Source organism: Mustela nivalis, assembly GCF_964662115.1.
Source record: "Mustela nivalis genome assembly, chromosome: 1".
Taxonomy (NCBI): Eukaryota; Metazoa; Chordata; class Mammalia; order Carnivora; family Mustelidae; genus Mustela; species Mustela nivalis.
Genome location: NC_139020.1, coordinates 189,650,496 through 189,667,240, shown reverse-complemented (window position 1 = coordinate 189,667,240; position 16,745 = coordinate 189,650,496). Strand labels below are relative to the sequence as shown.

Below are 16,745 nucleotides of genomic sequence, written 5' to 3'. Positions count from 1 at the left end.
AGCTAGGTATATAGTGAGCATGAGAGAGATAAAGTCCCAAGGCTGAGGCAGTTTACATTTCCAGTGTATTTTGGAAGTGTGTGTGTGTGTGTGTGTGTGTGTGTGTGTGTAGACAGTAGGCAAACAAGCAAGAAGATATCAGGTAGTGAGGAGTACTGTAGTAAAAGCAAAAAAAGATAATATAATGAGGCTGACTAGGGCTATTTTAGGTTGGATGCTAAGGAAGGGTCTCTCTGAGGTGATGACATGTATACGGAGTTGTATGTATGTATGTATGACATGTATATAGGAGGAAGCTGCTACCTAGGGTCTTTCCTGGGGTGAGGGAACTCACAGCAAAGAGCCTCTCATGCAAAGCTCTTCAAGTGGAATCAAGCCTGGAGCATCCAAGTAAAAGGGACACGACCATGATATTTGATATACAGTGAGCAGGGTACACAATGGTATGAGGGACAGTCTGGATGGTAGCACCCAGGGTAAGGACTACTATTCGGTTCCCCAAGAGCAGTGCGCAACCTCTGGGAGGTTTTCCATGGGGCCATGCTGGGCTCCAGTAGGGGCCAAAGGAGCAGAGAAAGCAGGTGGGGAGCTATGGCATGTGTCCTGGTAGGGGTGACGGCAACGTGGGCTGGGATTGCAGCAGCGGAGACAGGCTGGATCTGGCAAGGGCTTTGGTTGGAGGGAGCACCAGCGCTATTTACTGAGGATGGACATGGAATGGGTCAGGGTGAGGAAGCAGAGAGCACTCTTGCTTTCTGTCTTGAGGAAAAGTGGGATGATGGTGACATTTTCTGAGGTAGAGAAGACTGAAGAACAAACAGATGTGTAGAGGGAGGGAAAAACCAAGTTGTTGTAAATATTTGGATTTGAGATCCAAGTGGGTATGTGTCAAATTGGCAGCTTGGACAGATGTGTCTGGAATTCAGGGGAGGGTCAGGACTGGACATATAACTTTCAGAGTCATTAGAATATAGAAGGTATTGGAAGCTATTATTATTATTAAATAGCTTGTATAAATAATATATACTATATTATGTATTAAAGATTAGGGCCATTCTAATGGTTATCAGTGTCTAGGGATCTCTGGTCAGCAGGGAGTAGAACATGCATGGAAATTAGATGTAAACTGCCCAAACAAGAGGCTCTCATAAAAACACATCGCTATCCTGCTTATGAATAAAGCAATGCCACTGTCATCCTATTTTCAGGAAAGAAAAGGGTAATTCTTGCAAAGATGTAGGGAAAAACTTGACATTTAACTGGTTAACATTCAGGATTAAGACTTTCATTTCTCCGTGTTATCTGAGCACCTACCCAAGCCAGGCCAGTTGAACAGCACCGGGAGGAGAGGGAACATGATGCCACCCTGCCTTCTGGGGAACCCACAGCTAGAGCAGCAATGGCGGTCAAGGAGCGAGAACCAGACTGGGTTTCCGAGTCCGGAGAACTGCAGCCTGCAGATGAGCAGGTGCTGGAAATGGGGGAGTGTGAAATGAGAGGCAGCAATACCGACAGCTTTTCTTAAGCTAACGAGAGAAATGATGAAAGTAAAAACTGGTGCCTTTGGTTTTATAAACAGATCATTAGGATGTAATGCAAAAATGTAGATAATGGAAAACAACCATAACACAACGTTCAGAGAAACCGTTTGCGAGGCTAATCAGGAAATCCTCTGTTGTGGTTTGGTCTGAAGGAGGAGTATTTGTTAAAAATCTGACTTACTTGCTTTAAAATTATCCAAACTTAATCATTTTGGGAGAAACATGACATGAAAGTTCTGTATTTAATTCATCTATACATTTTCTCTCTTTTGTGTTGGTGGGGGGAAAAAAAGCTTAAGCAATAGAGAAACCCATCAGGCTGAGTCCTGACAACTGGGGAGAAAAGAATAATGAAGCCACAGCAATCCGTCCAGAGTAGTACTTGTAGGTTACGATGACAGGCCAGTTGCCTCAGTCAGGCCGGCTGAGCTGGCGTGAACCGGGGTCAGTGGTTATTAATCACTTGTCAAAGTCTGCTGGGCTTTATCATCTAATTATAGTTATAAGTATGTTTATATCACACAAACATGTAGCAAAGCGGCAAAGGATGCAAGCCTTCATACAATCGGTGGTGACATTTGAAAAATCTACAGATAAGCAATAAATCATAAAGCAAACACTGCAAAAAACCATGCCATTCATTACTGTTTGGGCATTCAGGGATTATTTTCTCTACTGTTTATTTCCATAAACATTTAGAACCTTATGGAGCCTCTGACTACCTTCCCTTCTCCCCCTAATTTTCCAATGAGTTGTAAAAATAGCAAGTATAATCACCATTTGACATGAAAGACTGGTTATCGACTCCATCCACAGAAACAGACAACCAGAATGTAATCACAGCTTATTTTATAAAACCCATTTCTGAACAAAAATATCTCGAGCCGTTCTGAAGAATCTACATAAACACATAAATGGATGTGCCTAAGGGAGAGCTCTAAACCCCACAAACCAATAGATGGCATTTTCAAAGAAATTACTTAAGGCTGCAAACAGCATCCATTTTGCTCCATTTGGAAGCACGGACGTTTACATGCTAGGAGACATTTCTCAACAGGAACGAACTGTGAAATTGTTTCCTCCTACCCAACACGCCTCTAAATTGTATTAGATTATGTTAGCTGTTTCTGCATCTTGTCATAGAGGCTGTCAGTGCCCCAAGAGGCAGCGTGGGTGGACACTGGAGGCAAGGGCCCTGGAATCTGAGACGCTGCTGAAATATCAGTCAGCATGTTACGCAAAAATAATAACCATCAGACCCAGGCCTAACAATACGAAGGGAAATGGCTTTGTTGCAAATCTAGACACCAGGGGATATCATGAAGTGAACCACGTGGATTTCAATTCTAGACCGTGAACTTCTCAGGAAATGATTACTGTTGTTTCCCACTTCCATCCAATGTCAAGCATCGCTCTGTGAGCGCAAGTGGCTTCTTTGACTCTGAGGAAAACAATCTATGAATATATGCTGTGTTTTAGTTATTGGCATCCTAGAGTCAACTCTTCAAAACCCAAATTTGCCTGCTTTGTGAACTGCATGCTATCTTTAATCATAAACACATAACACTAAGAAGGTAATTATGTTGCAGAAAGAAAAGTCTTCCCGAAGCAAAATGTACATGAAAGACTTTGGGGATATTGGTTGTTCTGTGACGTTAATTAAGCTAACTGAAAACTGATTCTAAATATATGCGTGTGTGGGCGTCAGTATGGGTACAAGTGTGCGTAGGAGTAGGAGTGTGGGTACAAATTTTTGTTCTCTGGAATAGCTGCAGATATTTCACTGAGGCCGATGTGGCCACTTCCGCTCCCATAGGGCACCAGTGTGGTGTCTTGAAGGACCTGCACACACACGTGTTCTCGTCCCCATCATGTCTGCATTACCCTGAACACAGTAACACTCAAATCAGGAAATCAAAGACTCCTTGCTTCTCATGTTCAGAGCCTCTGCTGGTAGAACTTTCAATCCAGAATTCAGGTTAGATATTTGTTTATCCAAGGGGTGAGCGAAAGACTTTTCAATTCTTATATTTTTTTCATGTTCATTATCAGTATCTTCTAAATTTAAGTTTAAATTTCAGAGTTCTGTGTTTTAGGGTCTAGGTGTGGGATACTATTTGTAAGAAATATAATAAATACAAATCTTAAAAGAGTCATGTTTTTAATTTTAAGTTAACTTACATGTATTACATGATTTAATTTATCCCATTTTTATATGATGATCTATGCTGACTGCATAACTTTATCGTTGTCTTTATTTACGGTCCAATAATGTCTCTCCGCCAATTCTTTCAAGCTGCTGGATTTATGGAGCCAAGAGCCAAACCATGTAATCCACAAGTTTTCCGAACAGCTAAATAATAATTTTCTAAGAAACTGGTGGATAACCTGTTGACAAATGGGACTGACAGCATTTTGTCTTTGCTTTGGAATTTGGCTTTTTACTTTATTGTGTAAAAATGTAAATTAATTTTCCCTAAATGAATGAACATTTAATTGGCCAAATAAAATATGCTAATTGGTGAATTTTCTTATATTTCATCTTTGGGAATCAAATATTAGAAGAGATATTTAAAGTTACATAGTACTACATCTAACATTAATGAATTAATACAACGTTATGAGGTATGTCTCCTAGGTAGGGCAGTGTTCCCTCTGATGGTGGAACTGGGTTTCATTTGTAGAGTGCATGAGTCTCATCAAAGTCACAGAATCACAAGGCCGGAAGTGACCTGAGAGAGCATGTAACTCAAATCCTTTCCTTTATACACGAGGGCATTCATACTATTGCTGAGGTCTGGACAGGTTGAGAGGCTTGTCTGAGACCAGACACTGGGTTAGTAGGAGAATTAGGATGGGACTTGGGTCCTCTTTCTCCTTTTACCTTTTATTGAAACAAAAGTCTCCACTTTCTAACACATCTGTACTATCATATTCATTTGTTCAGATTGCAAATACTGATTGTTATACTTTGAACCAAAGCTGGATTTCCAGTTACCTTAAAAGTTTATTCATACACAGATTAAAAGAGCTTATGAGCTGAAAGATTTTAAGAATGTTGAAATACCTTTTTATATACTCTGAAATTACAAACTCAATTTTGAACTCCTTATTATATTTATTTATGACAGGGGCAATTCCCCCTACCAGATAACATGAAAGAATGACCAGATCATGTGTATAAACCAGGAACACTTAGAAGTAATTACTAATAAAGAATGACCAGATCATGTGTATAGACCAGGAGCACTTAGAAGTGATTACTAATAAAGAACATTTACTCTACTTCTGTCAATATTCTGGGCCCCATTAAAAGTCCTGTAAACCATGTAGGTGGTCTCCCGGCAGCCATGTTAGTTTTACATGGCTCAGTTGGCTGTTCATTACTGACTGGACCGAAAGTGGACACCTGGCCCAAGCAAGGCCAATCACATTCTCTTTCCTGGAAAGTAGGAACTGGGATTCAGACATAGCCTGTCAGTCTTGGGATGTGCTATGAACTGTAACATATAAACTCAAGAGCTGTCAGATAGCCATATGTGACTGCAAACAGAAAGCTGTTGGCTTAGAGAGAACAGTGGAACAGAAGGAAGAAGCAAGGAGAGATGGAGTGAGGATACCACCTGGCTGCCTCTCAGCATTATGATTCTATTCCCTTCCTGAGGCCTGGCTGCCCTTCTGTTCCAGGGCAGCTCTGTATACTTTTTAAATTTTTATTGAAGTTCAATTAACCAACATATAGCACATCATTAGTTTCAGGTATAGAGTTCAATAATTCATCAGTTGTGCATAACACAGTGCTTATCACATCACTCAACCCAATCACCCAATTACCCCACCCCCACCTTCCCTCCAGCAACTCTCAGTTTGTTTCCCATAGTTAAGAGTCTCTCATGGTTTTTCTCCCTCTCTGACGACTTCCCATTCAGTTTTCCCTCCCTTCCCCTGCAGTCCTCAGCCCTATTTCTAATATTCCACATATGAGCGAAACCATATGATAATTGTCTTTCTCTGATTGACTTATTTCACTCAGTATAATACCCTCCAGGGTTAATGTAAATGTTAAGTATTCATCCTTTCTGATCAGCCCTGTATTCTTTTTTAAAAAAAGATTTAATTTATTTATTTGACAGACAGAGATCACAAGTAGGCAGAGAGGCAGGCAGAGAGAGAAAGGGAGGGAGGAGGAAGCAGGTTCCTTGCTGAGCAGAGAGCCCGATGAGGGCTCGATCCCAGGACCCTGAGATCAGGACCTGAGCCAAAGGCAGAGGCTTTTTAACCCGCTGAGCCACCCAGGCGCTCCGCAGCCCTGTATTGTTACTAAACAAATCCCTCCTGTCTCTCTCTGTGTCTGTCTCTCTCTTAAGACTAGCTAAGTTGTTTTTGATTATGTTTGACTATAATTCACTCTCTGTGTAATAAATACCATACTCTAGGGGTGCCTGGGTGGCTCAGTAGGTTAAGTGTCTGACTTTGGCTCAGGTTATGATCCTGGGGTTCTGGGGTCGAGCCCTGTGTGGGGCTTTCTGCTCAGCGGGATGTCTGCCTCTATCCCTCCCTCTGTCTCTCCCCCTGCTAGAGCTCTCTCTGAAATAAATAAATAAAATAAAATAAAATAAATACCACATTCTAGAGCCAGAGCTACAATACTAACACTGGTGTTTTGGCCCATTTTATGGGATGAACCATAGAACAGGTGAGAGAGCTGGACAATGAGATCCGTTACGATAACTAAGATCCTGTAGATGAAATTCAAAATAGACTGATTTTTAATAAATTCCTAGTATTTAATAAATAGTAATAAAATGATACTGAGTTGTGCTGATAAATTTATTTTCTGGAAAATCATATACTCCTACATATATTTCAAAAACACAAATTCCAATTTGCTTATCTTCAGTGAGCCTAAGATAATGAGATTTTTCTATATTGACAAATGACTCATTATGCCAATGACATTTAGGAAATAATGAAATAATTTTGGGATTAACTTCTGAAATTCTGGAAAAAGAGAATGGCCTTTGAACTGATATACGCCGTCTTGATAAATTTAAAGGAACTGGATAATACCAAATGATTCATGCCTAAAAGGTATTAAACTTCACATACTGATTAAAATAAAGTATCTATGCAAATAGAATAATACGGAATAAATTAACACTTAAAAAGAGCTTGCTGTGTGCCTGAAACTGTGCTAAGAATTGTTCATGTTTTCATTCATATGATCATCCCAAAAGAACAGGGAGTAATTATGATGCCTGGTTGACCTGAGTTAAATGGTTGCTCAGAGTCCTAAAGCTGGTAAAAGGGCAGAGCTGCCATTTAAACCTAGGTAGACTGTTAACTGCCACACCCTATTAGTCTACATAAGAAAAGTAGACTGAACTCAGCCTTCTAAAGAAAAGAACTTTGGAAGCTCTTTAGAAGTTTTGGAAAACAATTTCGTGACACCAAGAAAAATGCACAATCTTTCAAATAATTAAAAAAAAAAAAGACATTTAGCTTATTAATGAATCTTACCGGGGATTAGAAGGAGAAGGTGGATTCATTTCTTTCTGATAGTGACGCCCCTGGTTGACAGGCTGTAAAAAAAGACAGAACATTTTACTAAACAGGGTAATGTTCTTTACATACACCATGTGCTCTCATTGCTGCCGTTTTTTCCAGAGGAACAATCTGCAAGAAGGGGTGTTTAGTTCACTGACGACCTACAGGCTGTTTGGAAGATCCAGCAAATATCAAGGTGGTAGACATGAGAAAAAACAGGTTATTTTAATGGCCAGTCACTGCACAAGATAGCATCTATGGTGCAATTAAAGTTCATATGTGGGCTCGCCCTCCTTGTAGAGTTTTTACGCTGTTAACGTTCACTGATATTTCCCGCTACAGTAAAATAAAAGATATCTCACGGAACCAGTGCTGCACAGCTGGTATCAGCAATAAATCAAGAGACCCTGAGGTAAGGATTATATATTTATGTGTCCACATTAGGAAATTTGCAAGGATAACTTGCATTTTTGCTAATGGAATTATAACATGTTAATCTTAGGTCAAAGTGGTCATTTTCCCAAGTGTGTAATAAAAACTCAAGCATTAATCAGTGAGTTGAAAAAAATGGTGCCAGTACCTAACAAAAATGTGAAATCTCAACTTTATTCTCCCTAAGCAAGAAACGTTTAAGTTACTATTTCAAAACATCGTTAAACAACTCCATCCCAAAACAAGCTTTAAACTCTTGCCTCAATGGAATTTGATGTTTTTCCTTTGTTCCCAAAAGGGAGAAAATTCCATTATATCTGATACACATTCTCTTTTGAACATCAGCTCACAGGATTTTTCTTATGTGGTTAACAGCCATGTAATTCTAATACGAAAATCATTTTTAACATTCTCATTTTATTACAAGTTGCAATTTCGTATACTTTTTTGAATTGCATTGAAAGGATTTCCATTCCTTCCTAACCCAAAAGGGTTCATGTTAAGCTTTTCTCACCCATAGGGTGGTTCTACAGTGTTGACTCTAATGGAGGGAAATAGTAAGGCAATGGTGCCTATCCATACAGAGCACATATTCCTTATTTTCCACATACTCCTATTTTTAACTCCTAAAATATTAAAGATGTGGGTCATGGGAATTCTTTAGCGTAAACTGTCTTCCTCTATAAATAATCTCTTGGAAGTGTTCCTTTAATTTAAATCAAACACCCTGTCTGATAATCACAGTCACTTAGCCTGACTCTCTGTGATGCACGATGAATTTAAATGTACTCAGATACTTTGGTAATTGAACTGGTATCAATGCATCACCATTTCAGTAATAAGAAACAACAGCTGGGAGAACAGTGGAAGGAAAAACATGTCATAAGACATATTTGATCTCACTGGAGAAATAAGACTTCCAGCAATTTGCAAGTGAAATTTAGTTTTATGATTTAGGCTTTATTATTTCACAGCAAAAAAGGAATTAGCAAGCAAAGGGCCTAACAGGTTCTCTAGAACATCTCATGCTGGTGCAAAAATACTCCTGATAATACGTTCATTGGTATTCGCCCTGTAGTTCAGCTCTACTCCAGCCTCCAGTGAAAGGGCCTCTACTCCATTTGCTTCCAGAGGCATTTCCATAACTCTCTATGCATTACAGTTCTGGTATTCGGTAAATTTCCATTTTCTTAATTTTATACCATTAATTCTATTTACACCTGTCTCCATCCCCCTTATTCCAAATGACTTATTCCATCCTCTGGAGAATAGAAATGGCTACAGAATCCTGTCTTGTTCGTGACTCTGCTCTCAGACTACACAGAGTGACCCTTCCACATTTCCTCCTGCTGTATAAAACCGATCCAGGGATGCAAATAGTAAGAGAACACAGTCAACAAAAGGTTCACATTTATTGTGGTTTCTAAGTATTAGAAAACAAACAAGCAAAAATAACCAGTGGAAATGTTTCAGAATTAGTAAAGGGTGCTAACACGAGGGAACAGAAAAGTAAAGGAAAAAAAATCCTGTTAAAATAATTGTAGGGTAAAGGAACTCAGTCTGAACACCTGATTCCTTAACTTAATTTTTGGTATTGAAAAAACTAATTACCAAGTTGTTGCCCCCAAATATTTTATTCTAAGCCACTTCCAATTAATGGTGGTGCATCACGGCAGAACTTCTGACTGCCACACATAACTGCTACCCACGGCCTTATGTGCCCCACCTGCTAGGGGCTCAGCTGGGGAAGGACCTAAGTCTTGTTCTGGAGTGGGTACCATACAAAACTGGGTGGCCCCAATTCCCTTTCTTGGTACATGTCTCCTAATTTCATAATCAATCTCCGGGACAGGAAGGGGTTATGGCAATGGTGTGCCTAAAAAGTCCCTTTAAGGTATTTCAGTTCCGATAACTTTGCTTTGATGCTTTGAAAGGGCAGAGCTTTCACTTGGATGAGGTCTTTTTATTTTCCTAGATCCAAATCAGAATGAAGGAGAATATACCTAATGGTTTCTAAAAGCTCTCCGAACACAGTGGGGTGGGATTGGGGGGTGGGGGCATGATGGGCTGTCTGAAGCCAGATGTTCTCATCCACACATGGAAACAGATCTGTTTCGATACACATGTAGCATTAAACCTATCTGTACTAATCCTGGGTAGGTAATAGCCGATGAAAGCACCAGGTTAAAAAAAAAAAAAAATTGATTTTTTTGACTTTGGAATTTAGCTATATTCAGGGAATACCAGGAGAAGCAGCAAAAGAAGAGCAACCAATACCTACAGAGAGCTAGACAATAATCATAGCATTGGCTGACATTTAATCGGCACAGGCTCAGTGTTAAATCCTTGGTAGATATTATCTCATTCGCTCCTCACAGCAATTCTGTGGAACAGACAGGATTAACAGCTCTGTCTAACAGAAAAGGAAATTCAGACACTGGATGTTAACCCAAGGTCATGCCAGCCAGGAAAGAGTGGAGCTAGAGTTCGAACCCAGTTCACCACACTTTACCCTCTTAACCATTAGGCTGTAGTGCTTAATCCAGCTCAGAGGTTCGCCTACAGTGGTGAAGACCAAAGTTTCTGAAAACACATATGCCATACTCAGTTCAGGTTATGGCAAAAAAAAAAAAAAAAGTCTGAAATACTTATTTGAGATCTATAAGACAACCTACTCACCATAAATTAAGTTCATGATTTCATTCTTATGACATATCACTATATGTTTGAAATTAAAAAAGCAAGTTTTGCCAAGCTGCTAAACTGGGGACAAACATAAGGTATAATAGATAATACTTTGAGAATGAGGGAAGTTTATTTCATGGGGTGACTTTCATAGTCACTACACACAGAACAACTCATACATTTCAGTATTACACTGACTCTAATATCAGTTTTCATATATCATTTCTACAGTGGTATAAGAACATCTGCTCATCTGATTTATCTGCCACTTAGCACAATCAACTACTTACGTTTTTAGTTCAGGAGAATTAAAAGAAAACTCATTACACCCAAAGAGAGCTGAGAAGTTAATGAATCTGTAGATCAGAACAAATTAAGACCTATTAACCATAAAGAGCCTGAAATGCCAATATATTATATATAGGACACGTAGTAGCCAGCAATCATCCCGTAAAATGAGGATATGCTAATGAGCGAAGAAATGGAACTGATCCTAGAAACTGAGGACCTTGTCCTTTTGGTGGCGCTGTTGCTATGCACTAGCGTCAGGAAAACGGAACAACTGAAATTTGCCACTGAGCACAAGAAGCTTTGCTTTCCCATGATCAAGCCGCTAGAAATTTGGGGGTTGAGAGAGGGAAGTGAAGGCTAAATAAAAGAACAGGAGATAAGATAATCCTGCCATGTTAAAAGGTAAAGACAATATTTTCATGGTGTTATGTAAAACCAATGAAAATGGCAAAAATGTTGCAAGGTTAATCAAGACCATAAATAACTTGTCTGAGAACCTCACCATATGCTTGTAATTTTATTAAGTGCATTTTGCCTCGTTTTTCTCCAAATATTGTGCTCTGCAGTGTGCCATGTTGATGGATGCACACGAGAACATTTTTTTTTTTTTTAAAGAAGCTGAGGAGATTTACGTGCTTGATATTAGATTACGGGAATTTTTAACTTGAAGGGATGATGGTTTTAGGGTTTCAGCTTACAAGATACAGTGTACAGGAGGCATGCTTTCCTTGAATCTCAGGTAGAGGCAGGACAGAGAAATAATGAAATACTGAAATAATAAAATAACGAAAGGGCTTATTTGAAAGCTCTGAGGGGATAAGTCTGGATTTTAGTGGTTAAGCTCACATGAAGACAAGCACAACAGAACCTCTACCTCTCCTTATAGCCCTCAGTAGTCACAAAAAGCGGAAATATCCTAGCAATCTTTTCTGATCACTCAAGTGGCCCTTTGAGGAGAATAACTTCGGGGGAGCAGCAGGTAACAACTAGGAACTTACTCTGCTAGGCACTGGGCACACACATCCCCCGCACTCATTCAATTCTCACCATGCCAGTATGAGGAAGCCCTTTTATGATTCCCATTTTATAGGTCATTGTGCCAGTAAACGGCAGAGCTGGGATTTGAGCTCAGGTTGGCTGAAGTCGAGTCTGGATTCTTTTGGGCCCCGCAAAAAGCTGTTTCCATTAATAGGTACTCTTTTTCCTTAAAAAGAAACCACACACACACACACACACACACGACATGGTTTTATGCTATTGTCAATCAAAAGCCCTCACCAAAATAAAAATCACTTAACAATCCATTATAAGCAACTTTTAGCTCCCTTCCTCAGGCTGCCTAGAGCCGAGTTTTTGAATAAATCTCATGAGGACTACTCCTAACAGAAACTCTCCAAAATTGATTACTTGTAGCCTGGTTTCCACAGAAGTTGTAAAGTATTGTTTTAATTGAATTTGGTTCTAAGTTAGAAACTTTGAAAAATTTGTCTGTCAAAGGCCAATGGATTTCTCAGTAGGCTTGATTTATTTAGCAAGAGATGCCTACAAAAGCCAATTTGGTATGAGAAATATGGTTACATTTAATTACACTTTTAAATGACTAATTTATTATATCTAAACACCTTTTAAACAGTACATATTACTCTGAACTGTACAGATGCTGAGGAGAGCTGAGGAATCAGAGCTTGTAGTAAACACAATAGATTTTGCTAAAGACTCTTCATTCTACTCGGCATGGGCTTTCTGTTTCTGAAATCAGTGTGTGTGAAGTCATTAGGTAAAGATGCTAAATTGAATGAGACCTGCTTAAATCTCCTTCTTAAACCATTGGTCATCCGTGGATGGAACTAGAGGGTATTGTGCTGAGCGAAATAAGTCAATCAGAGAAAGACAATTATCATATGATCTCTCTGATATAAGGAATTTGAGAAGCAGGGGGGGGGTCATGGGGGATAGGGAGAGGAAAAATGAAACAAGATGGGATTGGGGGGATGCCTGGGTGGCTCAGCCAGTTAAGCTGCTGCCTTCGGCTCAGGTCATGATCCCAGGGTCCTGGGATCGAGTCCTGCATTGGGCTTCTTGCTCAGTGGGGAGCCTGCTTTTCTCTCTGCCTCTGCCTGCTTGTGTGCATGCTCATTCTCTCTCTCTGACAAATAAATAAATAAAATCTTTAAAAAACAAAAATAAGATGGGATTGGGAGGGAGACAAACCATAAGAGACTCAAACGATAAGAGACAAAACAAACTGAGAGTTGCTGGGCTGTGGGGGAGGTAGGGCTGTGTTATGGACATTGGAGAGGGTATGGTTATGGATATTGGGGAGGGTATGTGCTATGGTGAGTGCTGTGAATTGTGTAAGCGTGATGATTCACAGACCTGTACCCCTGAAGCAAACAGTACATTATATGTTAATAAAAAGCAAAATGAAACAAAAACAAAAAGAATACAAAACAAAAAACCATTGGTCATCAGGCCTTGTCTGGAGAGAGATTTTTCCTTTGTCTGTATATTTAATATCATTTATCAAGTAAATGTAAAATATTACCTGCATCACTCAGTTTATTTAAGCGAAGCAAAACTGAGGTTTATTTTGGAATTTTGATGAAAACTACCTTATTGTAGAGTAAAAAAGGAATCTTTTTAATATTACTGATTGATTCAGTCAATGACTAACCGCAGATGACTGAGTGTGACCTCATGCCAGGCACTGTGCTCAGCACGGTATTGCCTTCAAGGGGTAACAATCGGTCTCAGGCACATCGCTAACAATGGCTCCCTGATGTGGTAAGTGCTAACATTGAGACTGAAGATAATGGGAACCCAAAGAAGGAATAATTCTGTGCAGGGTGGTGGAGAATCAGAAAGGGTTTCATGAAGCGGTGTGTTTGAGGTGGGCCTTGGAAAACAAGGGAGTGTTCCAGGTGGAGAAGAGGAATGGAGGGTCTCCCCAGGCAGAAGGAAGAGCACAATGAGCAATGACCTGACTGACATGATCTGGACACAGGGCACGGCAGTGACAGGCACACTGCATGATATAACTAGAGTATGGGGGCCTTCTGTGTGTATGTTGGCTAGGGGGGAGAAGGTGAGACAAGAAGAGACTCATTCCAGGTTCTGTTCAAGGTGATGGGGAAACAAGGACACTTAGAGGAGATTATCCTGTTCAAGGAGAGACTCCACCCTCGCCTCCGAAAGATTTATTTCTGTTCCCTTTCAGAACTTGGAATTCCTTTCCCCTTCTTACCATATGACGAGCTGGCACTCATTCTCCAACTCTGGCTTAACTGTAGCCTTCTCTGTGAAAGTATCCCTGAAACCAACAGGTAGAATCAATTGCTTTCTCTCACGTGGGCCTCTCTTCTACAAGATATTATAAAACTCTTTATTCTGTCATCACTCAGTCCCAAATTACAGGGAGATGTTAACTCTCTGCCTCTCTCCAATATGGGGAGCATCTCAAGGCCAGGTCAGGTTTTACTTTTATCGCCAGCATAGCTCACAGCCTATTGTACCACTCAAAAGCAAAAGCAAAAGCAAAACAAAAGCACCCCAAATATGTGGAATGAATTAATGTGAGACAGATAAGCTGGGTTGAGGTGAGAGTTTACACGACTTTAACAGCACTCTAGCTTGTCTTAAGGGTTGCTTCAAGTTAACATACTCCTTACTTGCTGACTGAAGGCCCTTGATCTATAACAGAACTAACTTCCATTCTTTGAGATTGTAGACCACTGGCCTTGAAGCATGATGGACCAGAACTTCCCCAGGCCACAGAGGCCAGCAAGCCTATTGGGAGCCACCTTGGCTTTCTGATGAGCTCATTAATTTTGTAGCAAGATGTTGTTCCTTTTCAGGTCACACAAATGACTTTACCACCTCCCTTTGTGTGTCTGCAGACCTCAGCCTCCTTTGTGGGAAGAACACAGTCTTCCTACACATAAGGAAAGGAGAGCCAGACTCCCTTGCATAAGCCCAGAGCACTGAGTTAATGTCTGTAGCTGGCCTCATCGAGTTTGCATGGGCCACTCTACTCCCTTTGTTGATCCAGTGCCTTAAACCCCTTTAAAAGCCCCTGGGCTAGGCAGAAATTTTGGAGTTGGCCTCTGGGTAAAAGTTGGCCTTCTCCCCAGGTGGTTGGCCTCCTGAATAAAGCTGAAAGTCTTTTCTAACCCAAACTCCTCTGTTGAGTAATGATCTTCCAAAGTGACAGGCAACTGAACTTGAGTTCAGGAACAAGAGTGTCATTGAGATATTCCTGGCTCTAGTGGCAGAAAGGAAGGCCTGTCTCTCACAATGAGGCCTGGAGAAGGGTTACAGTGGGCTGGAGCTATGTCTGGAGAGATCATCAGGTACGTACAAGATACAAGGATGTGGGCTGAGTGCATTCAGGAAGTTATAACTTAGACTGAAGCATGGAGTAAAAGGTGAGGAACAGTGAGAGATGAGCCAGAGGAGGGAGAGGGTCTCAGATCATGGGGGGCCCTGTATGCCTAATCAAAGAGCCAATGGGAACTAGGAAAGGCTTTATGCAGGGAAGAGGTAAGATTCGATCTGGGCTTTATGAAATTCACTAGTGTGATTAATAACGATAATAATAATGAGAACTAACCTCAATTGACTAAACGCTTATTGTGTCTCAGATACAGTGCCAAGTGTTTACAAGGTCATGGCTTAAATTTGAACCTTGGCCCTTTGACCTCAGAGCAGATGTTCCTTACCATCAGGTGCTTGGACGGGAGGTACAGAGGTACCAGGAGATTACTGAGGGAAAGTGGATGAAAAATAAAGTGCCAAGGTTATGCTGTTAGGCGGGGAGGAGTAAAATCCTGAGGATTCTTAGGATTTGGAAATGAAGGGGTGGGAGAAGTGGAGAAGTACTCCGAATTTCTGGTGGAGTGCCACTGTGGATGGCGGCGCCATTGAGATACATGAAAAGCCTGTATCTTTGTAATAAATAAAGTTATTATTCATTTCTTCTTTTTCACTATCCCTGTACAACTTCTAAAGAGAAAGGCATGCGCTCTCAGAAAGCCCACAATGGTTCTTGTAAATTGGTCTATTTAAACTCTATATGAGCAACAAGATGCAGAGTTCATTAAGAAACACAATTTTCCATTTGGTGATAGTTCCAATATTGAAATAGAGTGAATTTGATGCAATAATAAACATATCTTATGAATACCAAAGGTGGGCTTTTCAATTATTTTTTCTGTCTAACAAATAGAATGTTTTCAATTTCTCATTTGATCAAATGGAGGGGTTATTAAGTTCATTACCAATGGTGCTATTTTTGGCTGTTTACTTTTATAGAGTGGAGTCGTTGTTGTGTATGAGGAGTTTAGTTCTTGCCAGCACAGGACAGTGATGAGAACACAGTATCCGGGGCAACCAAGAGCTCAGCCTTTTCAGTCCATAAATAATCATTCCTCAGTTTGCCCTTTGGTCTCTGAGCTACTTCATGACAGAATGAGCTCATTCAGGAGGCCTCTTTTCTCTTTCTTACTTTCTGTTTAAATGACTGCTGAGGAATATTTTATAATAAAGGCAAGATTTCAATTCCATTGTAAATTGCATTGGCAAAAATCTGCAACTTACTCTTATGTTCTTAGATCTGGCTACAAGAATACTCTGAGTAACCAGCACACAGGGTTATTTTTGTTGGATGGGTAGATACTTTTTGGCACCAAGGCTGCTGGAGGCCTTATGTATGCTTGGCCACTTAGTTTGATGAAAACATAACTAAGGCAAGAGAAGCCTGGACAATGGGCAAAGTAGGGATAAAAAACACTCATGAAAACACCTTTTCCCCCCTAAATCTCCTTAGAGCCAATCTGAATTATTCTTCTATGAAGACGTGTATGTAATCTCCAGAGCAGAAAGGTCACCATCCACTGGATGTCTGTGGCTTCTGTTTCACAAATTAAGTCACACACCAAGAAGTCACCTTGTTATGGTGGTTAGAAGCTCAGACTGAGGAGTCTTGCCAAGCTAAGTCTGAACCACTACACTCAAGAGTCTCAATTTTCTCATCTGGAAATTGGAATGCAACAGCACTTACCACATAAGACAGCAGTAAGGACTGAGTTCGATTACACATGGAAGGCCTAGTGCCAGAGCTGCTGCGATTTTGAACATCTACAAAGATGCTGGAAACTTGGGGAAAAAAAATTGCTTGGAAAGAAAACTGTAAGATTAATAAATATTTAATTAGATACATAAAACATATGTTATCCACTGTCAACTACACTT

General features: G+C 40.3%; 1 protein-coding gene across 5 annotated transcripts in view; it reads right to left on the bottom strand.

Moving 5' to 3' along the window:
• Positions 1-16,745, bottom strand: part of CFAP20DC (CFAP20 domain containing) — a 253,242-nt gene that overhangs the window by 39,854 nt on the left and 196,643 nt on the right. For all 5 annotated transcript variants that reach the window (XM_082739068.1, XM_082739070.1, XM_082739069.1 and 2 more), the window contains one exon: positions 7,062-7,123. In XM_082739068.1, coding sequence (XP_082595194.1) covers positions 7,062-7,123 — 62 coding nt within the window. The remainder of the gene's footprint in view (positions 1-7,061; positions 7,124-16,745) is intronic.